The sequence below is a fragment of the Rissa tridactyla genome, chromosome 2 (genome assembly GCF_028500815.1).
Source record: "Rissa tridactyla isolate bRisTri1 chromosome 2, bRisTri1.patW.cur.20221130, whole genome shotgun sequence".
NCBI lineage: Eukaryota > Metazoa > Chordata > Aves > Charadriiformes > Laridae > Rissa > Rissa tridactyla.
Genome location: NC_071467.1, coordinates 118,746,719 through 118,771,475, shown reverse-complemented (window position 1 = coordinate 118,771,475; position 24,757 = coordinate 118,746,719). Strand labels below are relative to the sequence as shown.

General features: G+C 40.2%; 1 protein-coding gene across 10 annotated transcripts in view; it reads left to right on the top strand.

Annotated features, from left to right (window-relative positions):
- Nucleotides 1-24,757, top strand: part of TRAK1 (trafficking kinesin protein 1) — a 134,874-nt gene that overhangs the window by 69,631 nt on the left and 40,486 nt on the right. For 8 of the 10 annotated variants that reach the window (XM_054190304.1, XM_054190302.1, XM_054190303.1 and 5 more), the window contains exon 4: nt 24,592-24,668. In XM_054190304.1, the coding sequence (XP_054046279.1) occupies nt 24,618-24,668 (51 nt within the window). In that variant the 5' untranslated portion in view covers nt 24,592-24,617. Of the gene's footprint in view, nt 1-15,692; nt 15,933-24,591; nt 24,669-24,757 lie in introns of those variants that run through there. The other 2 variants (XM_054190311.1, XM_054190312.1) reach the window with 2 other exon arrangements.

Here is a 24,757-nt window from a genome sequence, read left to right as displayed (position 1 = left end):
ACCAAATGAACAAAATAAAACTGATCTGAACTGAAAGTATAATCAAATAAATCAAACGTCATCTCACCAGACGCATTAAATTCTTGAGGCAGAATGCCTTTTAAGCCCATCTAAAATGTGGTGTGTGAATGTGTGATATAGCAAAGTGACATTCCATCTCCCTGCCTCCAGATTAGGGAATGTCAAGCACCCTGTTGGCTAGAGAGAGGTCTATACAAGAGCCAGATCTAGAGCACAGGTCTCTCAGTGCAGCTACCAGAGGCAGTGAACAGACACAGCACTTTGCACAAGAGTCTGGGTTTTGCCTTGGCAGCTTCTGGGGACAGGGCCCAGGCTCACCTGGCGATTCCTGAGAACCTTCTGAGAAACTGGTGGGTGTCTGCTGCTGCCAGGCAAGGGCAAGGTAAGGGGAGTCACAGGGTTGTGGGCCTGAGGAAGCTCTAGTGGCTTCTGAGAAGCTCTCAGCTGCCTTTGATCCAAGGGTGCTTGGAGCCTTCATTGCAGCTGATGCTGATTTAGGGATGGTCAAGCACCTTTTTAGCTGGTGCTTGGGAGACGTGTATGTAACAGCCAGGTCTGGAGCACAGCTCCCAGAGGCAGCCAACAGATGCAGGAGTTTATGTGGGAGGATGCAAAGAAAGGGTCCTCATCTGAGTTCAGAACAGCCTAAACCCTCAGATATGGCAGTGATGTGCCACAGGGTGCATTCCCCAGCTTTTGGAGCACCTGTCCCTGCCAGGGCAGTGACTTTAAGCCCTGAAAGTCCCAGGCTGCTGGGAGTGCCTGGGACTTCTCCTTGAGGTAGGGAGAGATGGCCTTCTTTTATGCAGGAGGTGTGATGCTGTTGAAGAGCTGTCACCAAGCGGAGAAGTTAGGAGAGGAAGACAGCAGGCTGCGCAGCATCAGGGTGGATGAGAGACATAGACAGGATCTGGGAGGAGTGGCTGGGCGCACCAGAGGATTGTGCTCCCGTTCAGAGGGACGTTGACAGGCTGGAGAGTTGAGTCAAGAGGAGCCTTGTGCAATTAAACAGAGGGAAGTGCTAAGTTCTGCATCTGGGGAGGAACAACCCCATGTACCAGTACATGCTGGGGTCTAACTGGCTGGAAGGCAGCCTTGCAGAAAAGGACCTGGGGAGTCCTGGTGGACACAAAGTTGAACATTAACCAGCACTGCGCCCCCGCTGCCAAGAAGGCTAATGGTGTCCTGCGCTGTGTTAGGAGGGGTGTTGCCAGCAGGTCAAGGGAGGTGATCCTTCCTCTCTACTCAGCACTGGTGAGGCCATGCCTGCAGTGCTGGGTGCAGTTCTGGGCTCCCTGATTCTATATTCCTTCAATGTAATGCAGCTTGCGTTCCTTTTCTCTCCCAGGAAGCTGCAGTCATGACTGTCAGTGGGTTTTCTCCTTCCTTGTTAGAAAAATAGGTCATAACCATGCCTACTGTAATATTTTTGTCTATCCAATCAAGCATGATGTTAAGCTCAACTTCATTTTACAGATGTTTTTGCTGTGTCTGGGAAAAACATAAACACAAAAAAAAAATAGAGGTGGTAGTTTCCACACAATTTCTGGGTGGTGAACAATTTACAAAATCTACTCTTCAAAGCTTTACCCTCCTTCATTTCTTTATGCTGGATAGGGGTAGTATGCTCTTACATGTCCAGCTCTTGCTATCATGATCTCATTTACAGTATTTAAGTATGCCTAGTGATATCTCAATTAAACTATGCAGGTAGGTTGTTGAAGAACGCATCAATTTTTATTTTATACAAATGCAAATATAGTACTCTTCAGGAATAAGTTGGAGGAAGGGAGAAATAATCCTTTTATATGGAAAATAGGTTTTTGTCCTTAAGTAATTTAATTTCATCTGTCTGCCACTGTCTCATGTTAAATCATTTTGTTTCACTGGGAGAACAGTTAGGCTCTTCTCTGCACCAGAAGAGTCTTTTTGTCTGTACCAGGTGAGGTCAGCATGCCCTTATGGCGTTCAGAAACGACCAGCTCTGCCCCATCTGTAGGAAGTACCTGTACCATTTTGAAGCCCTGGATAGTAATCCAATTTTGACAAAAGAGAGTCAATCAAATCCAAAGCACCCATTTTTCTAAATACCAATTCTGAAAGCTGCTGATACCATGCTTTCACTGCTCTAGTTCCACTCTTCTCAGGTTAAGCAAGACACAGTGACTTCTTGCTAAGTAAAATAGTACACTAGAAAGAGATCTCTGTCCTAAGTTGCAAAGTTGTTTGCTCTTACTAAATGTGCAGTCACAGGATGACTTCTCTTCAGTGTTCTTTTAGGTGAAACACCAGTAACTCTTCACTTCAGTAAATGAGATCCTAGTCTAGAAGTAACAGTCTGCCAGCCTGTCCTTGAAAATGACTTGGGCTTTTAAATATGCTTGCATTCCTTTTCAATGCTCTTTAATAACTTTACTTTTTTTAAAGTCAGTTAAAAAAATGTCAGTTCACAAAGTAAGTATTGTGGAAATGCCTGACTGTTAACAATATGCATTGCATAGTGGTGGGCTGTACAGCTGCTCTGATAAAAAGGACTCCAGATGACATTAATGGGATGGGCAACTTTATCCTGAGTGGTGGCGACGGTGTTGGCGACTGGAGAAAATAATAAAAGCATATGGTGTTTAATTATCTGAACACCCTGATGAGATGCTGTAGCCAATAAAAGAATTGTGACCTAGAGTTAATCAAATGGGAAGTAATTCACTGTTGCAGCTGCCATGGAAGTACTCCATCCAGCTCCGGTATTCAGTTTCAAAGGATCCTCCTGAAATTGAAAAAGGTTTGGAGAAGAAAGCTGAGAATGACTAAGCATGGGAACACATGATTTATAGGGACATACTATGTAATGACATTCTTTGAATACTTTGCCAGCAGAGATGACCTGCTGCTGCTTTGTACCCTAGCAACATGCTTCACTGCATCCTTGCGTGTGCTGCTACAACTTTCTTGAGAGGCCACGTTTAGAAACAAGGTAGTTAAAACTATCTTTGTCAAAAATTCTCTTCAAACAAGGCAAAGGGTTTGGGTGATTTTGGTAACCTGTCTAATTTAGGCAGTTTAGTGTTGACCAGTGGTACAGATTTATTGCAGCAAAAGGGAAAAAGGAGAAGGCTCGTGAGCTTTTCAAATCAACTTTTTTTTTTTTGCCTAATAAAACCCCTTTGTAACCACAAACTTAAGGAGTGCTCAGTCTAGCTGATCAGAGCTGCCTGTTAGAGTTCTTCAGCAGTCTGTATATTTTGCTCTGTGGAGAACAAATGGAAGTGATTTTTTTTTTGTTTGTTTGTTTGCTTTAAAACTATACATAGAAAAATAGAACAAAATCCAGGAGCTGGAAGGGAATGCCGAATGAATCTGTATAACTGTATTTAGTGTTGGAATTGGAAAAAGCAAGTCCCTTATAATCACAGATCCATTACCTGAAATCTTTCTTAAACTCAAATTTTATATGAACTTTTAGGCAACTAACAAAGTAATACCCCAGCCAAATGCAGTGTTGTAACATGGATATTGAAGTACACAGAAGTTTAATGTTTGCAGAAGCAGTCCGCCAGAAAAACGTACTGTTCTGATAAGTTGAATTCAATGTGTAGCTGTAGGAAGGAACAGTAGGGCTGCAGAGGTTGAAAGAGGGTTCTGCAAGTATGCAGCTGCTTTGTCGGCCTGGTCAGGCTTTCATGTTCAACTTGACAACCTTTCCAGCCTGCCCTTTGTAGAACTACAATTTCTCATATAATTGAAGGGATGCCTGCATGTGGCTACCTGGATATATAGTATTCTGTCTGTCCAGGGTTTCTTTCTTCATGCTGGGAAGATCATACGCTTATCCCATATATCCAAGTCTCTTGAGGAGTTCTGAAATCATTTGACCACACAAGCGATTTTCTCCGCAGAAAAATAATGCCTTTCTGGATTACACCAATATGTTTCCAATCAGATCTGTAGAAAAATATCAGTAAAACAAACAATTCAAAAGCCCAAACCCCCCACCTTGAACAATTTTTTACCCTGTCTCATTGAAAGGGGGGGTGCGTGCATGCAGGGGAGAGGACAGTGAGAAGAAAATTCTAGCATGTTGAAGATTTTCCTTTGTTTAAAATGTCAGGAAATATAAAGGAGAGAGTCCCTGCAGCAATTTAAACGGGTAGCCAGTGTTCATTCTTTATATTTTAAATGCCTGTTTAATAGCATTACGAGACTGAAATTACCCTTTGGACAAAAATAATACAAGTGGAACAAATAGCTTATATGCAGAGCAATTGAGTTAATGTTGCCATAGGAACCTTTATATTTCTCTGACAGTATTTTAAAAGTGTAGCCTTAATTGCATTTAATAGCATGTGCCTTTCTTGCCTTGTGAGCATGCACAGCTGAAATTCTGCAAGACCGAGCTAGGGCTGGAGTGCTTTGTCACATTCCTCCGTTTCAAGATGGGACAGTGTGAGGGCAGAATGATCACATTTGGCAAAAATGTTTGCGCTATTCAAAATATGGTATTTTTTTTTAAGGTAATTGTATGACCTTTGCATGTCCAAAGGCTTTTAGTGGCTTTTATATAATCTGTTGTGATTTACTAACCTGAAGGTCAAGTACGCTTATTATATTGCTTTCACATTAATATTGAGCATACTAAAAATCTAATCAGAAGAAAGAAGCCAAAAATAACGTGATCTCTAACAAAATGAGAGTAAATGTTGCTTTTTGCACCCTTGTTATCTCAGTGTACCTCTTGATTTCAAGAAGATTAAGATTACCTTGATGCAAAAGTAACAAACAGGGGTAAATGCCAGTAAATGTGGTGGTTCCTTGATTAAGGCTGTGTTTGTTTGCTTTGAGTTAACCTCCCAAGAATGACAGTGCTTCCAGCCTAGAGGAGGTTGACTAACTTTGCTTGGGTATTACATCAACTCAGTTTTCCACCAGCAATAACTGAAGTACAAGCGTTGGATCTCTTCACCCGGAGACTGACTGATTGCCACCCCTGCAGGAGAGCTGCAGGCCTCAGCCCCAGGTGTTAAGGCTGGCTTGGGGAGCACGGACAGAGACTTAAGAGTAAAGTCAAACAAAACAGTACTTTAGAGGCATGGATTGCAGTTTGCTTCCTGGCCCAGGAGCATCTCACAGGGTAATGGCGTAACTGTATTTGAGGAGGAGCTCTAGCACTTCAGTCTCTGTGAACCTTTAAAGTTCACAGTGGTCTGAAATCATGTCCTTGTTCCTACTGCCTAGGAAGTATTTTGTGTAATGAAAGAAATTGAATCTTAGTCTGTGGCAATTAAACAAATGAAGTAAATGGGTGAAGGCCCTTGAACTACAAAATCATAGAATAGCAGAATGGTTGAGTTTGGAAGGGACCTCTGCAACTCATCTGGTCCAACCCCTCTGATTGAGCGGGGTTCCCTAGAGCAGGCTGTGTCAGTCATCAGTCACCCTCACATTACAAAAAAAAAAAAAAATTTCTTACGTTCAGAGTGAACCTCCTGTGTTTCAGTTGGTGCCTATCACCTCTGGTCCTGTCACTGGGCACCACTGAAAAGAGCCTGGCTCCATCCTCTGTGTGCCCTCCCTTCAGGTATTTATATACATTGATGAGATCTGTCCTGAGCCTTCTCTTCTCCAGGCTGAACAGTCTCAGCTCTCTTGGCCTTTCTTCTTAGGGGCAATGCTCTGGTCCTTTCACCTCCATTGGCCCTTTGCTTGACTCTCTCCAGTGTGTCCATGTCTCTCTGACACTGGGGAGCCCAGAACTGGACACAGTACCCCGGGTGTGGCCTCACCAGTGCTGAGTAGAGGGCAATCCTGTGCATATTGCCAAATAGTTTAGTATATTGTGGGATGACCACAGTGATTTATGTTTTTTCCTTATTTTCATTTGCAGACTTAGAAGCATGTTGGGTTTTTTCCAGTGAAATAATGTACTTGTAGGGAAAGGTGTATTTGAGTTTGACCCTGGACTAGAACTTTGGAGTTGAGTGAGTAACATGGCCAACTGCCACTGACAAACGTGTGGCAGATGTGTGAATGGAACCGGTAATCTGTGCTTCAGCTGTCAATATATGTAAAAGGGAAGTGGCAATTCCCAAGCAGTCATAATTTTTTATACCAGTAAAGCTGAAATACTCAGTCATGAAACCGATGTATTTTCCTTTGTATACCTTGACTTTGCCTTGCCTGTTTCTGTTACAGTAAAGCAAAGTGGTACCAGTCAGGGAACAGAGTAAGTGGTAACAACCTAGACATGAGCGAGGGAGACCTTAATAGAAATCTGCAAAATCATGAGTGATTTTCTCAAGAAAAGACAGGATAAGTCCTTCAAGAATTGCTAAAAGTAGAAACTGTATCTGTCTCAGGCTGTCTCTGAAGAGGGGAAAAAACCTGGCAGTTGAGGGAAGTATTGGCTAGTTCTTCCTTACCTGTTCATGGCTAGACAGACACCTCCTTGGTCAGGCCCAATACAGCCTCCTACCTTCTGTTATTAACATGTGTTGCAACTTAATCTATCCCAATGCAAAGAAATATAGTTTCCTAGAAAAGGGAGAGAAAGGGGTGAGGAATATGTGACGGTTATGAACAAAATGGATGTCAGTCCCTTTGGTAACCATACCTGCACAGATTCAGACGTCCTTTTTGCTGTGGATGATGATGATTTAATGCCATCTGTTTCTCAGACAGATTCTCTTCTAACAGCTAAAACACAATTTTATTGGGTGCTGCAAAAGTTAAGTCTTTTCTTTCATTTCCAAAATGTTGAACATGAACGTGATGCTATTCAGTGTGACAACCTTCAGCATTTTTAGGAATAGAGTAGTGAAAGTTTGTCCTAACCCCTTGCTTTTGGCTATGAAGCTTAGATGCTTGGGGAAAAAAGAAAAAAAAAAAAAAAGTCAGTGGTTCATGGAGAGGTCAAAAGTAGAAGCAGATGAGTTTTACTGCAAGGGGAAATGTATTACTGTCCTGATTTTTCTGATTCCCCCATTTTTTGTTTGCCACTTTTGCAATAACAGGATGCATAAAGGATTTTATTATATCAGCCCAGAATAGTGTAACAGAGCATTAATGTAGTTTAATTTTCCATGGGGAAGGCAGGCTTTTATCAAACTGTGTGGAGGAGAGTAGTAATGGACTAGATTTTCATTATTAATGTAGTGCATGTACCTAGTGAATTGCGATGGCATGATGATGCTGTTCATCAGAGAGATGTATCGTCTTTCTGAGCAAGAATTTTCATTTCCAGTATGGAGGGGTACTTCTAATATGCAAAGCCAGAAACAGCAAAATGCGTTTTCTTCATCTCTGCATCTCTTTTAGAGCCAGCTCATCTCCATGGCAACATGTTAGACAGAAAGAGATGTGGAGACTAGGGAGGAAAGGAATGAGTTAGAAACAGCCAGGCGGTGGTGTGTGTCCCCCACGTCAGCGCATCAGCCTTTTGATAGGATGATTTTGTTAACACCCATCCAAGGCTCCTGTGCAGAGCTTCTTTATTAGAGCAGCTGCCAGGGCATCTGCTTCTCTCTTCTGCATCCTTTTTCTATTTTTTATTTTATTTTTTTTTCCCCCTAGATACACCCTCCACACCCCCCTTCGATTTTATTTGCAGCTTCATTGAAGATGTGCAGCTCTTTTCCAGCTTTCTGTGAGCTTCCTTGTGATACGGTATTTTGCACAGGCAGGAAGGCATGGCTGCATTTCACTTGACCTTAGCAGCGAAGTGAAATCTCGTCTATGTTGCTGAAGGATACTGACTATGCAGAAATTTATTGAAGCAGATTATTATGAACTGGACTGGTATTATGAAGAATGCACAGATGGTAAATATATCTTTCTAGTCTCCTGTTGCAGAATTTGGAGCCTGTGAGACTGAACCATCGTTACTCAATGGTTTTAAAAATTAAGTACCTTGAAAAAGGCAACATTCTGGTGTAGTGGAGATGCCCGCATCTCTGTTCCACCTCAGCATCTCTTGTGAGCATGCTACAAGAGATTGCCGTATAGCTTTCCCTTTTTGAAAGGGAGTGGCAGACGAGCATATGCACTATATGAGCAATCTTTGGGCAGGGGAGAAATATTTGAAATGCTGACCGTATGTATAATAATTTAGCTGAATTACACTTACTGTAAGATTGTGTATTGGTTTGAGTTTTAAGTCTTTGTATTTTTTCTGCCTTACCAATATGCTGTAATATGTATATATTTAATGTGTTAATAGGCAGTACATATTTTCTCTCTGGTTATTTGTCTGTGAAAGATATTTAAAACTCTAGTTCCTTAGAAGCAAGCAGGTTAACTTTTTGAATTGAAAAAATTACAAGATCTGGCAAGCACTATCTTCTGGGCCTCTTGTGATTTTTCTAATGTTTGCTTGGGCGATTATTTCTTTATCAGAGCATTGGATGTTTTCATCAGACTTCTGATAGAAGGCACTTGAGGAAGGATAAGGAATGGCTAAAACTGTACTCTCAGCAGAGTGGAAAAATCAAGATTCCTCATTGATGGTACTCAGTGGTAACCTCTAAAACAAATGCAGCCTTTGGAAAAGCAGTATTTGTATATGGATTTTATTGTGGTTGTAGAGCTTGCCTTAAATGAGGCAAGTCCAAGATCACAGTGAAGCAAAGAACAGAAAGGAGTAAGGAGTGTAGGCCCAGGGGTTGTTGTATGTATGTAGTACATCAAGATATTTCATACTGCTTCAATAACAGTATCAGAGGGGATGTGAAGGGTAAAGATGTGTGATAAAATTTTATTGGGTTTTTAGGGTCTTTTGAGTGGCATATGCCTACGTTTGTTGCTCTGTACTGGATTTTCAAATGGAATGCAATTTCAGAAGCTTGTAAACTTAACCTTCTCTTATGTTTAATTGATTATTCCTGTCCAGGTGTTCAAAGAGGAAAGGTGCATATTTATTTGAAAGATCTGACCACTTTAAGTTGGACTGAATCCATTATGTAACCTTTATCCCCTAGGTTTAACCCTAGTAAATACTGTAGCATCTGATTAATCCACATGATGTAACAGGCTGAGTTGGCCTGGTTTTAGAAGCTTAAAAATAGAACAGTTGTGCTGTCATTAAAAGCTGTAGCTGATTTTTATAATTTATTTTTTTTTTCCCCCAGGTTAAATACAGATAGCCTTCTTTTCATTGTTCTTTTTTATGGTCCTTTGTCTGTCAGGTCAAAGTGTCATTATGCAGAAGCACGGCATGGCTGAATGTCTGAGCTAGGAGCTCATCTGCTCCTCAGTTTTGTCTTAAGGTGTGTACTGCACTGGAGAACCTATGGGAATTCCACAGTAATGGAATAAGCAACAGGTGTTGGGCAAGCATTTAAATACCTTGTGGGATCAGGGCCTCAGTAGCACGGTAGTCGTTGGTCTGATTCTGGGCTGACAAGTTTTCTTGGGAGCACTGAGCCCCCGCCCAGCGTTCCTCTTCCATGAGCTGAGGTCTACGGAGAGTCGGATAGTTTGTGCTAGCTGGAAGTATTTGGGGAGCTCTTCCCTAAGAGAAAGCAGGGTTTGATGCCTGATAATGAAAAAATCTCCCCAGTAGGTAAGACATAATGCTTTATTTATTTATTTATTTTTAAATTAAAATACTACTTTTTACATGATGGAAGAATAGCGCTGTCAGTCCTGTCTGGGTCTCACAAGTGATTGGTAGTCTCATAAGGTTTAATGGAACTTTATGGGGTTTAGCTTTCTTTTGCTTCTCCCAGTTGAAGTGTGTGAGAAAAAGAAGGATTTGAGGTGTGCAGTGGAAGGCATAGTCTTTGGCCTTTGATACTGGCATATTAATTTGGATTTAAAATAGTATTAATACTTCCTCTTGATGGAGGAAGGTTATTCTGATTGTAGTGGGTGACAAAAGGCATCTTTAAAATGCAGTAGAAAACTGAGCTTTTTTAAAAACCTAGAGCAGATGACATATTATAAGAGATGCTTGTCTCTTGATGCTTGTTTGGTTTTTTTTTTTTTTCCCCCTACCATGTATTTGTCAATACCGGAGTCTTTTGCCTGAAATGCTTTTTATGTTCAGTAGAGAGTGATAGGCAGTTGCAGCTCATACAACCTGTTTTGAATATCTATTTTAAGACAAAATGAAGCATAGTTAGCGAGCTTCTTTCTCTGCTGTACATGGACTCCCAGGAACTCAGATGTATGTGTGCATTCAATTGTGAATCCTACCCAGTTCACCCTTTTTGGCAAATAGAACATTGGAGGATGGTTGGTGGTACATTGAAACTAATAGAAAACCTTGCAATCTATTATCCTACAGAATTATTTTTCTGATTAAACTGTTCGTGCATCCTTTGTCAAAGCTGCTGAGACTCAAGATTTCCATTTAAAAGGTGTGGCTTTAATTGTTTTACTTTTTTTAGTAATTATTTTAGCAGCGTATGGTTTCTTGTTCTTCAAGGGCAATCCAAAGAGCACTCCAAAATTACACCAGGATATAAGGTTTTAATGATGTTATTTAATTTAATAGGTAAAGAAGTGACTCTCACTTTTACCTCAGATTTAATGAACTTCTGTATGGACCAAAATTGTAATGATGTCTTCGACTTGCATTTGATGATGGTAATTTTTTTTAATGCCTTGCAAAAGCAAATGAAAAAACTATCAAAACTTACAATGTACAAATCTATACAAAAACTTTCTAGGGTTGGAATTAATCCCTTTACGTAAAGTCCTTTACAGAGTATTTTTGGTAGATGAAACTGGACAATAAAATGTCATGCTATTTATCTGAAGGTTGAATCACTGGTGTTAACTGACATTACAATCAATTGAAACTTCTATAAATAAGAACTATTACACTGTGCTTTTTAGGTACATTTTCAAGTATAATATTTTATAATATGAGTGACAGTTGTCACCTTATTTGGTATTAATGAAATATATTGTGTAGGTGGAATGGGGAGGGGGAAAGAGTGTGGACTTGAGTAGGAAAGTAGTTATTGTCATAGCAGACAGACATTGACAGAATCAATGATAAAAGACGAAAAGATGAAACCTTTGCAGACTCTTATTTTGAAAGATAATAGTATAAAAGTCTGAGTTCATCTGGGAGTTTTTTTTTTAAGAGAAAAAAAAAAGGTTCTTAAAAAATGCATACAACACAACTTTGGTGAAAAAAAATAATGCAAAAAAACCTCCCACAAACTCCCAAACAGGTAAATAAACAGATAAGTACCATAGAATCGTTTGGGTTTGGGTTGGAAGGGACCTTTAAAGATCATCTAGTTCCAACGCCCCTACCATGAGCAGGGACACCTCCCACTAGGCCAGGTTGCTCAGGTAGATACCCAGAGAAATCTTTATGAATAGCTTCTTCCTCAGCCTCTTTCTTAGGCCATTATTTTTCATCCTCTCAATGAACAATGCTTTCTAGAGAAATACAGATTAACTTTGGATCAAATTGCTTTTCCTGTGGTTTCTTCCATTACTTGTTTACTAGTAGCTGAACAACTCCACAGTAATGCCTGAGAGTTCATTGCCTGCAACTCCAGATGACTTTGTGTGTGTGGAGTTGGCTCTTTCCTCCTTCCTTTGTTGGTCATGAGTTTCATCAATTTCTTGCGGAGAAAATAGTGTCTTTTCCATTTTTCCCTCACCAATCACACTGTGTGCCCTGTTTGTCATGTGCTGAAGCTTCTAACCCCCTTACCTTTGCCTGAGCAACTTCATCTCACTTTCTCGGTTGTTCCAGCACACCTTATCTTGCCTCTGCTCTTCTTTATAACTTTCAACCCCTACCTGGATCGCACTGAAATGTTTTCATCCTTTGCTCTGTTTGCAGTTTAGAGCTCCTCACCTCTGTTCTATTTTCTAGTCCACTGAAATGATTATTAGCAAACTTTCTTTTTAGCTGAACGGTATTTAGCAATGTTAAAGCCTGCTCTCCTTGACCTCTCAGCCACTTTAAGCATGATTACTTATCATTGCCTTGCTTCCTTTGAAGATGTTTTTTTAAATCACTCCTTTAAGGTAGCATTAGAATAACATTTTATATTCCCTGCTGCAGCTCTTTAAGAGTTCTTGGTTGTCCGTGTTTCTTCTCTGTGTACCTTAGTTACAGGCAACCTCTCAAGCACACATCTGCCAGCTCTGTGGATCGCGCAGTCAACCTTTTTACTTCAAATATGCTTCCCTTGACGCTTCCTCCCTTAGAGTAGGATCTTGGCTGATGGTTGGGCATTTATGATGAGTCATCACCTCCCTGCTACATTAGCCCCTTTTGTTTCCATCCCTGTAGGCAGAGTAACCCTGGTGTTACTCTGGATGTTGAGTGGATGAGAATCTTACGAATGCTTGCAATTCTCTGAAACAGCCCTTGCTCTATAGGTATGCAGCTAGAATTCTTATTCAAGTTGTTCTTGTTTTGCTCCTATGTCCTTTATCTCCGTATTTGCTAAATGCGATTGAACCTTGCTTATATTCATGTAATCATTGATAAAATCTTCCTAGTTTTCTGCTTTTTTTTTTTCCTTTTTCTTTATTCCTCCATCGACTTTCTAGTCTTTATCCAGTCAGACCTAAGCTACATCTACTTGTGTGTTGTCTTAACATGGCTTATTTTTCAGTGTGAGGTCGTCTTCCTCTTTATTCTGCTCAGCTGCTGAATTTCCAGATAAGTGTTTTCCCAATTCATCCCATTTCATTCCTTTTCTGCAAAAGTAGCATGCTGGCCTTTTGATTGAGCTGACAGAAAATAATTTGTGTGGGCTTTTGAAAGTGTGGGGAACACACAAACCTGTAAACATTTGAACAAGCTAACTTGTTTGACTGTACGTCTTAATAGAGAGCACATTCAATTCAATGACCAATTTATCAACGTATTTTTAAATGTGGATGCTGCTATTTTAGTTGCTGGTTTTAGGACTTGTTAGCTTACAGAGAATCTCTTTGTTCTAAATGCAGCATTGTTGTTATTAGTTAATAGTGGTCAAAATGAATGTGGTTAATTGTGCAAAAGTCTAGATGTTTTTATTGATAAAGGAAGGTTAAAATGATTTGAATGCATTGGAGTTCCTTGGAAATAGTGAGTCAGGATAAAAGCATTTATTTGTTCTGTACCCAGCCTCACCCTTCTTCAGCCTAGCTCCTGGTTTGTGTTTCCTGCTTGGTTGCAAAGTTACTGAAGGCGTTTTGTACCTTAGTGCAAGCATCGCCTGAGGAATGTGCATCTGTGTGCTTTAAGCATTGTAACTCACTTAGCAAGCTTCCTGAGAGGAGTTAAATGTCTTTAGCCACTAATTCAGAGTGGTGATTGCAGCAAATATGCCAAATTTACTTTGCAGTGGCAACCCATAAAAATGAATGTTCATTCTGGTATGTTCTTTAAGTCCCTGAGTATGCCTTTACAGGAAATATTAAAAATGTCTTTAAATCTTTCCTGATTAGAATGTATATTTTAGAACCATATACAATTTAGCTTTTTTTTTTTCATAGCTGCCTATTGTTTGGTATCTGTTGGAAACCTGGCTCTTAATATTTAGCAAGTAAATATTCCTGCACTAGTGAAAGGGCTTAATCCAGAATAACTCTAAAAAATGAGTTGATAGTGTGAGGGTGCGGTACACATTCCTTCTCCACCCATTATGAATTTGCATCAGCAAGTATCATACGCTGATATCAATATAGGCATTGCAACAATTATCTCATTCGCTCAGCTTTTGAATGTCAGAGTCCTGTGCGGCATGAGCTGACGTGAGTCACGGTTCAGAAGTCAGCTTGTGGGAATATTCATTCACTCTCCTTATATTGTCATGTGTATTGGCCAGCAACGTGTGTGTTTTCAGTGTGTTGCCCACTGCCATGCTCTCCTTCATAAGCTATAGTTGAACACTTGTCAGCAGTGTTAAAACCAACAGAGTTTAAAATCAACAGGGTTGCCAGGGCTTGACTTATTTGTCCTAAGCTAAATTTAAAGGTGCTTCTTGCATTCTTTTAAAGATATCTGAGTCTTATTGGTTTGGTTGGTCTCTGAATTTCCATTCTCCTGCTATTACCAAAATGTGTTAGATTGACACTGGGCAGCAAGTAGGTACTTAAGACTCTTACTCTCTGATATTTTTAAAGAGTTTTGATTCACTGTTACAGGGAAGAAATGAAGATAAAGAAAAGCTCTAAAGAATCACAAACTAGAAGCAATCCTCATTATATTATTATTAAAATTCCATCTGTTAACCTCATTATATAGGGAGAAGGGGACAATCCTATTTTTCCCCAGCTGAGTTCTTGAGGCTATTGTTGCTGCTGAATATTGCAGTGGATTTTGGCAGTCAAAGGTCAAGTTGTTAAGTTTGAGTAGTAGGATCTTCCTTTATTCAGAAATGAGTGTTCCTTTCCTCAGCAAGCACTTATGTGTATTTCATATCCTTTGGCTATTGTTTATATAAACATTGTTACATTGTTTGTATATAAATATCAAGAGTTTAAAACCAAAACAGAATAATTCATTGTGATTGTATAAAATTAGTTACTTCCCATCTCATGCTACTTCATACTTTCATACCACTAGAGAAGTGCTAATAGAGAAATTGTTCTTGCGTGACCCAAACTGTTATGTTCTGCTGCCTTGTCATGTTTGTCTGTCTCCCTCCCCAGCAGTGATGTCCCCTCAGAGGGTGATGAACTGCCTTTGCCTTCCTGTGCCCCCACTTTGCCTGCAACTGCTTTGCCTTGTGACGCAGATAAGAATGCTTTCTGTAAGCAGCAAAGGGCACCTCTTTGCCATTGAAAGCAAGGGAGGCAACCTGGCAAACATTAAATATCTAGAGCTGCAAAAAGTTAAATAAGAAAGTGAACCTGTCCTATGTGTGCAGTCAAGTTTAGCAAACACAACCTGTTGTAAACCAAGAGGTCTGGGGACAAGAAGTTTTGTTTTTGAATGGAGAAGAGATATGTATGCCCTTGGAAATACACTAGGGTACCATATGTGGACTTGAGGTATTTCATTTCCCACAGCAGGCAGAAGAGTAAAGATGACTGTAGAAAACGTGGTATTTGACAGCTGATGTGATATGTCATTTAAATGCTTCGTGCAAGTAATCTTTATTATGAAAGCAATAAAAAGAAGCCCCAAACATCCACTCCCTTCCCCCCAGCCCAGTTCTCCAGGTGGTGTTTTCAGTATGTGGTGGATGCTGTAGTCAGACCATACTGTACTATACCATACCTGCAGCTTTCACCATCTCTCTGCTGGGTGGGATTAGCGTGTGCATGTGTACAGGCTTTGGCTGTTCACTCCTCCTGTGAAATCTGTTACTTGCAGCATTAGGCAACATGAGAGGTGATTTAACTCCGTGAAGGTGCACACCCTTCGCCAGGTGTGACAGTCGGAGGCTGGGTCGGACTTCCGTGTTGCTGAGACACTCATGGGAAGCTACCACTTCACCTGGAGGAGCAGGGGCAGAGGAGAGAGCATCTTGTCGACACGAGGAGTGACAGGGAGGGGGCTTTTCAGCCCACTTCCTCTGTCTGAAATATGCTGGCGGAGCTGTTGAGCAAAAACTGGCTACCTTCAGAGCTGATATGAGGAACAACATAAATCTTCTAGTAATTATTAGACAGATGGTCTCCTCCCTCCTCCACCCCATCTGTACAACACAAAGCTGTTGTGCTAAGGACAAATTCTCAGTCACTCAGGAGCTCCCTGGCTGAGCATGTGAGTGAGGAAAGATGGTATCCTGCTTTGTGGAGACCTTGCCTTGCTCTCCCCAAAGATGCAGCCTCCAAGGGAATGACTTCCCATCTCCTGTGAGACTAGGGCATCGTAGTGTGTCTATCTGGGATAACTTCAGCAATGTCACTAAACGACGAGGAAAGCTTTGAATATGACTGTGAAAAGGAAAATAAGAGAGAACGCAGATTTAACAGGCAGAGCCTTGATATCTTGGAAGAAGGTACTATTCACCTTGTTGTTTTAAACTTCTGTGGTAGTAGCACATGGTAACATGTAAGTGATTTGAGTGATGTGTGTGGATTTAAATTACTAAATTTGACCTTTTCTTTCTGTGTATCCAGTATATTCAGATGAAATATGAAGAAAATACTCTTATATGAATAGGATGAGTCTTAATTTATGGACACTTCTTTAAAGAAGAAATACATGATCAACAGATGTAGGCTACGCAGTACCTTTTTTATGATGAAACTGTTTTGGGGAAATTATCTTTCTTTGGAAATGTAGTATATTTTTTATATGTAGAGCTCATGTGTATTATGAGACTGTGTCTGATAGGTTATTATTCCCTACAGGTACTTCTAAAATGAGCAAAAGAACAGGGCAAGAATTTTGTGCTTATCCATGAACTTGAAAGCACTTAGACAGAAATAATACAAGTTGTGGGTTTTGTGACTTAACCTTTCCACAAAACAAATGACCCAAAATCTTGTCATACTTTGTGGAAATAACAGACATCTATGGTATTGCAGGCGACTGGGTGGGAATATGAATCTATGTACATTGAAAATTCTCCTATGCACCTGCTGCATAGAGACTGTACTCATTCAAGGGCTGCTTCCAACAAATCTGGCAATTTTTTCAGGGCTTCAGGTGCTAACAGCTAAATGCACCATTTATTTATCTTATTTCGTGTGCTGTAAATTTCACTCCAAAATAGTGGAAGAGAACTGTGGTAGAGAACTGGTACTTCCAAATACACAATCATAAAGGTGGTGTGAGGATGCTTTGAAAGATCATTAGCACAGAGAATGTGACCTGCTGTGAATTTACACCTTTATTCACCTCCTGTCTCCAAAGCCTCAGTGGACGTAACGTGCTCTTTGAATCCCATGACAGCGGTCTTTCACGTAAAGACTTCCTCAGAATCAAATATTCCGCCTGGATTTCATTCGTACTCAGTCAATAAACTATGCATCTCTCCTGTTGTGGGTCCCCGACAGAAGCTGAGATAACTTGTGTGTGTGTGCAAAATAGAAAGGTGCTGGAGACAATACTGGTGAAAGGAAACTTTAAAACTGGTGATTGGAGTGGGGAGGAAACTTAGTGAGAGAGGCCAGCCGCCGTTGTCTTATGTTTGATTCTTTTTTTAATGATTAGGTGTTTGCTGAAACCTACATCATGCAGTTATTCTTCCTGCTGACTTTACATTTCATGCAGATCTGAGTACAGTCTGAAGCTGTTCTCGTTGATTTTGAGAGGGGGGGAAAAAATGTTGGGTTCCATCTGGGATAAAATTAGCCCTGTCTTTCTACGGTACCTTCCCCTCAACAGCTCAGTATGTATTTGAAATGCCTTTTAAAGATGCTCTCTCTTCTCAACCTATACCTTCAGGTCACCTACACACTGGTAGTAGTAGTGATACAGTTGCACAAAAATGATACATGGTGTTTCCGTGTATCTGCATGTGGGCGCACTTATGAATGGTAGTATTTCTCTTGGGGATGAGTCAATTCATTCTATAAGTAAAGCAGATGGAAACACCAGCATGTAGCCTTTTCAAGCTGAACAAAAGAAACAGTTTAGCCATATCTGGCTATAAATTTGGTGTCAGAAATGTAAAGTCTTGAGTATATGCTTCACTTTAACCATTTATAGTGGTTGAAAAGAAGGTGGTAAAAATTGTGTAATTAAGACTCCTTAACTGTTCGGCCTATTCCATGAGCAGAATGTGTCCTTACTACTTGTCTGTTATTTACACGGTTGTTTTGGTTTTTGTTGTAGTGAGGTTTTTCCCTGTCCTGACACTTAGATCCCGTGACTGCCCTCAGTCCTGTTTCTAGAGCCTCTGTCACAGAACAAACAGTACACTTGGCGGCGTTACAGAGTCGGTTCTCTTGAGTATGGGAGGCACCTTCGTAAAGGTCTAGGCAGAACAGTCAGAGAGTCAGTGCTTTGCTTTGGAGTTGTAAATTTTCCTGATAGCAACATATTTACTCATCATTTGATGAGCTGGTCTTTGAGATGACTGCAGTGAAACTTTGTGCAGGGATATCTGTTGATAGTGACTATTCAGTTTTTGTTGATAATAAAACCTGAGCTATAAAGGGACAGCTTGTCAGTTTTCTTTGGTTAGTGATTTGTCGGGTCAGCTAATTCTAAAACTGGTCTGTGTTTTCATTCTTGCTGATGTGGGTAGGACAGGAAAAGACTTTTACCTGGTTAGGACCTGTGGTGGCAGCCATTCATTACTATTTCAGTTTACTAATGTAACAGATGAAATATCCTCCTTTTCTAAAGTATTGGGTAAATGCAGGCTAAAAATCTAGCCCAAGTTTAATTTAAAAAAGAAAAAAAAGGCTCATGATCACTGTTAAAATCTCAAGTTCAGGCACTCCAAGGGTCTGACTTACAGAAAACGAAAAATACCTGGTTTATCCTACAAAGACATTGACTAGACTGGAGGCTGTACAAGGGCTCTGGAATCTTCAAACACTAAAGCAAAGAAAAATGGAGACTAGTAATTCTTGAAAGCTTTGGCACAGCCAATCCCTCCTGGGGTTGGAATAGGAAAAGATACCGTATTTAAGAGAGGGAGACATCTGACAATGTGTGGCTTTTAATACAGGCTTGTAACTTCATTTTTGGATTTTTGAAAAGATTTACAGTCTAGATGCCTGATTTAAGCCCTACGCTCATTTATTAGTTGCAAGGACTGCAGTCCAGACATTTCTTGAGAAGAAATGGATGGAGGGGAATGTCAAGACAGTAATTCAATGACTGGGAATCGAAAATCCTGCAAGAAAAGTTTTAACAGAAGAGCTATGCTGAACTCTATCAGTAAATGGTGTGTGCACTATGATGATGTAAAGTTGTGGGGTCCAAACATGGAGATGACAATAAAGTCAAGCCTTTGGTTCTTTCCAGGTGTTTTTCCTTATCTCCTTAGTTTTGCTTTGTGGTTGTGTTTTAGAAGTTACCACATTTGATCTGTGTTTGTGCTAACAGAAGGAATAAGCGTGTGATGCTCTTTTTTAAATTTCCTTTAACCTGTTCTTCATTCACCACAAGAAAATTTGTTGCAGTCTATGCCCTGTTTGTCTATTTGTTTCTCTATGCCCTGCTTAGAGAAAGTACTTTGAAATGGCTACCAGCCTGAGTGTTTGGGCATTAAGCTTTAGAAAAGAAATAACAGTGGAGTGTTTTCCCAAACCTGAGATTAAGTAATAACATAGGTTTTTATGTGTGGCTTTAATTTGGGATATACTAAGCTATTTGAGTACTGTATGAGAGAAATGGCAGTAAACAAACACTCTCCAAACCATAGCTTAAAAGGCAAGATAAAATCTCTTCTTCTAGAAGAATCAGTAACTGCACCTTAATATTAAAAGACTAATTTGCAAACTACGCCCTTGAAATCACAGTAAACTAGGCTGTAACAGTTTAAAAAAAAAAAAAAAAGAAAAAAAAAGAATCTATTGGCATTGTCTATTGAACTTACAGTAGTTAACTTTAATGGCAGTAATATGTGCTTGCTGAGTGAGTGTTTATCACTCGCTACATTGTGTTCTTCCAGACTCCTCCATGGAGCTCGCCCACGGTGTGACTTGACAGCTGTGGAGCAGTTGGCGCACTGTGACCGCTCTTTATCCCTCTCGCCGGAGTCGCAGCCACCCGCTGAACTCCCTGTTTGCCTTCTGGAGTGTTCCACCCGCTCCTGTGCTGGGGGAGCCGGGGGTAGGCTGGAGGAACTGCTGGCGTGTTGCGTTAAAATTTGGGCTTATAGCAAGTCGTGCCTCAAAGCACATTTTAAGAGACTACTGTCACAGGAGCTTGAAAAAAATTTTTAAGCTCTTTAAGTGAACCTGTTCTCTCGGGGCCTTTTTAAATGTGACACCCTGAAGCCTCTGCCCCAGTTTAGCCAGGTCTTCCAAAACCCTCTCTTTAGTGGAGGAGAAGCTACCATGTTTACCTTTAAACATGTAAAATCGTTCTAGTCTGGGTCAGTAACAGAGCTGATGGCACATTTTAGGTATAATTTTCCTGAGTTTATTTGAATAGGTTGTATGGCACGGTTTCAGAATTCCTCATGTGCTTGGCTCAAGTCGATGTAGTGCTCGCAGTAACCAGTGCCAGAGGATAACTATCGGTGGCTAAAAATCACAGCTTCGGTTCTAGAGCAAGTGCTTTATTCTTGGAGTGCAAAAATAGCCTTTCAGAAATGAAACCAACGTGAGTTGAGAAGTCCGAGTCTGCCAGGGGCTCTGACTGCTTGTGTTTGCCAAGGGGCATCCAGCAGTAAGGAGGGTGGCTGGTCCCTCGGTGTTTAGCATTTAGGATGCAATGAACTTGCTGCTGTATCATACGTCAGTGTTTAGGGAGAGCCCTGAGCAGAAGCCTCTGAGAAGGGAGGGAGACAGAAGCCATTTGCAAGGCAGGGCTTCTCGTGACCAATCAAGAATATAGTGGGCCTTGCCATGGTTAAAGGCTTTGAGTAGGGAACTGTTATGAAAAAAAAAAAGCAATAAGTTTGTCCCCTGCTGCCACCTGGACAACAAGGAGCATCAGTATTAAAATTGCCAGAGATCTGTTCTCCCTGAACAGTATTCCCTTATCCTGATGTAGTTTCCGAGGAAATAAGCTATGGTAATAGGGAAATCCCTATGCACTAGGGCCTTCCCTGTTAGACTCGATAATTATAATTATACATGTCATTATTATCTGCGCCAAAAGTGAAACTTTACCATAACATCTTATTTCCCTTTTGTTTCCCAGTAGTTGTAAATAGATGAGAAGAGGAGCAGTGGGGAGCTGGGATTTCCTCTACAGCCATGGCTGCTCTCTTTTAGTTCTTTAATTTGTCCGTGATTGATAGGTCTCAAAAATGAACAGGGGGGTATGTCTCAAGGAGGGACGCAGGGAGCAGGGGCTGAGGATATCTGTGACTGCTAGCTCTTGTGATTATTTTTTTTTTTCTTCTTTTTTTCTTCCATCTGAATCCCCTGTTTGGTGGGTGGTGTCTCATTGCAGCAGCTTCCAGTAGTGGTATTCTTGCTCTGCTTCCCTTCCATGGCTGTTTCCTGTTCCCAGAAACACACTTTTCCTCTAAGCAGCGTGCTAGATGGCTGTGTGACTTTCAGGGAGCAATCCAGGAAGGTAGGTACGTTCCTCCCTTCTCCCTGAGCATCTTCAGCTTGTGGAGTTCAGAGCTTGAAAGAAGCTTCCAGTAAGATGCTGCACTAAATAGATGATGAGAAATAAATGCAGAGTACAACCTTTCAGCTGTACTCACTTAGGGAAACACAGGAATGCGGGTACCTAAAAATTTGCAAGCTTTAAGAGGGTGTGGAGGTGGTGCTAGGTACTTTAAGGCAGAGGAAATACTTGATCTGTGTAGCATTTGTCCATTTGTGTGTTTGGCTTTTAAAAAGCCCAAATACTTTGAACCTCAGATACGTCCCTGGTAGCATGTATTTAATGCTGTCATGGAAATAATGTGATAGAAGCTTTCTCTGTTCTTCGTTTCCTGTCTTGGATTTGTGACATTTGTTTCAAAGCAGTTACCAAATCACATTTTCTAGCTCTGTGTTTCTGGAATTCTATGGTCCCTCCACTTGCTTGTAGACAATTTTTTGTTTAATTTATTCTTTTTTTCTTTATTGTCTAACAGCCTTGTCTGTAAACTGAGAGGTGCAAAGTGTATTTGATTTGAATATTTGCATGCATCCATCCATTTAGACACTGCGCTTCCTTTTACCCTCAAGCAAAAATACTACTGATTTGCAAGTGAACAAAAAGAGGTCAGTAAAGGGGCACTGTAGGTTTTGTGTTACAGAGTGTTGACCTTCATTTACTCTTGCTTTATCTTTATGATAGCATTACGAAGCTCTCATATTCATCAGAACCTCCAGCAGTCTAGAAACCTGCTATGCAGAATCCATTAGAGCTGTGGAGTTTGTGGTGTTTGGTTTGGTTTTTTTTTTTTTGTCATGTGTCACCTCCCCCCGCCCTGATCAGAGCTCAAAATTATCATTCAAAATAGTGTGTCTTTTTCACTTGGTAGTCTTTTTGGACACCAAGGAAATCAAAATTGCCACCCTAGCAGTTGACCAAATCTTGTAATCTGTGGAGGCTGACTAACTGCATACTGAGACGCTGAGTTTTTGAAATGTTTCTTCTGAATTGCTTTCCCTCACCTCACTTTTCACCTTCTCTTCCCCACCAGCTTTGGCTTCTGAGGGATGGAGAGCACCACCTCTTTGCAAGTTTGCCCTTCTTCTAAAAGGGAAGCTTTCCATTCAGTTAGTAGCTCTGTGCTTCTGCTGTGTTGCAGGTTGAGTGCCGATAGGAGGTGGTTGACCGGAGGAGGCATTTTGTTATATGTAGTCTATTGTTTGTTTCCACTTGGACGTTGAAGGGGGTGCATGAGATAATAATTTCTGTTTTGAAACCCTTCCATGTTGGCAGAGTTCTGTATTAAGGCACCTGTTTTAACAGTGACCAACAGAAGTCTGATGGAAATTTTGAGATATAAAAGCTATTGGTGATGAGGTCGCTAATTCTTTGCTAGTAATAAGTTTGTTGTGATAAGTCTATAGTGTTACCCTTCTGCATTAAAGATAAAATGGCAAGTTCTGAAGGAATAGCAAATTGGGCAGCCACACGAATCAACCTTTATCACTCTTTCTCCCAGCTGAGTGACTTTATTCTGTCTGTGGGAGCACCATCTTTTTATCAGCTTGGATGTTAGGAAGGTTATATATTCACCTGAATTAGGATGGTGTGAGGTTGCCATAGTCATAATCAGTGGTGATTACTAGTGCTAGGTACAGAGTTAAAACGAGCTTGCTAATGACAATCTCAAACATTATTTTATAGTAGCAAGGGAATGTTGTAGCCAAGGGAACTATTTAGTGTACAGTTGTTTTGGAAAATAAACTGCTGGCATCAGGGTTTCTGATAGATGTTTTACTGCATGAGTTATGAACTTACTATGTTTAAAAAAATTCGGTTTACAGTGATGTTAATTTTTTTTTTTTAATTGTGAATAGTCTTCTGGATATGACACCATCTGTGGAATCTGATTTTCTGTGGAATCCTGATTAGTCTGCTTTTGACTACTATAGCTTGTATCTTACAGATGCAGTGGTATAGTTATTCTTTATATTTGCTATGTAATTTTTGTGAAATTACTACTTTGAAGCTTAAACTTTTTACTGTTACCACTTTCAGACTCAATTATTTGGATAAGGGTAATTATCTTTTTAATACTTTTGAATGGCATTTTTTGAGTCCACTGGAACTACCGATGTCACTCAATATGCTCAAAAATAGCAAATAAAAAACAGGCAAATAAACAGAAACAAATTGTATTTCTTGCTGTAGTTCAAGCATGAAGTTCTGATGTTTAGCTGTGGAACCCTCCAATATTCCAACAGATGCTGAAGTACTGTTCTACTTGGTGTATTATTAATGTGCCTTAGTACTGATCACCTGTATATTTATTTATATGTAGATTGTATATTTATAGATTGGGTACTGTCGTTTCCTTAGGGTGACAAGCAGTCTCCTGGCAGTGTTACTGCACTCAATACACTTTTTCTTTGGTGTTTTTATTTTGTTTTGTTTTAAATTTAAATTTTGTTAGGCCTTATCTGTCTCTCCCCCCCCCGCCCCCGCCTTAATGCGCGCTAGAGCAACGTTAGCCAATTTGTCAGACTGAGCTTTAACTGACATTGTCAAGGGTAAATCCCCTGGAGAACAATTTGTGCTACAGCAGCCTGATAACCAATAGTCCATATCATCAACTCAACTTCATTAACAATCCCTCTTTTCCAGAATTGCGGAGTTTGAGGAATAGGTGTAGCTGAATACAAAAAGAATATAAGGACAGAGAAGAAAGTGCTGTTTCCTCAGGTTGTTGGTGGATTTTTAGAAAACTCGCAGACTTCTAGATAAATCAGTGTAACTTTTTAAAGGATCATCTGTAGTGGTAGACTAAACTTCCACATACTTTCTTCGATCTAACAAGACTCCTGGTTCCGCCTTAGTGATTAATCATCTCATACTGTCTAAGTAAATATTTTTTATGAGTGATACTGTGGTCACCATGGTGTGGTCTGGGTATTATGAGAATCATTTATTATTTTGCATGCATTTTGTATTTACTTTGCTGTCTCATACCATAGAACCCAGTTCTTAACAACTTAATATGACACAGTACATTTCTGTTGAATGGTGTTACTAGCAGTATTGGAGTTGCCTGTTCATGGAGTAATTCTGCTACACGTAATACAATGACTAGGTGACATGATAGAATCCTAATTATGGATCTAAGAACATCTTTTTTCACTCTTTCTTGATTATTTTTTTCATAAGCTCAAGACATACCTCTTCAGAGGAGAAAATTTGAACATTTTAACGGTTTGCTCTGCCATTGACAAAAACAAATACTCATTGCAGAAGAGAAACACTTGTATTCTCAGTTTAACTTGAAGCTTTGATATTTATTTTTTTGACTTTTTATATACTTACCCAAGAGTATACATAAGTAGTTTTAAGATGAAAACATATGCAAACCTTAAGTCTTTAAAGGATGTTTTTTCCCTAATAGTATTGCCAATGTGATTAATGTTTTGTGTTATTTTATTTCCTCGCAGTTTTATGTGCTGAAAGAGTGGGCCAGATGACTAAAACATACAATGATATAGATGCTGTTACACGTCTTCTTGAAGAGGCAAGTATTACATCTCTTTAAGGACCCATACACAGTATGAGAAAGTAGTACAGAAATTATAGCGTACCACTTCTAAAGACCGTTGGTAG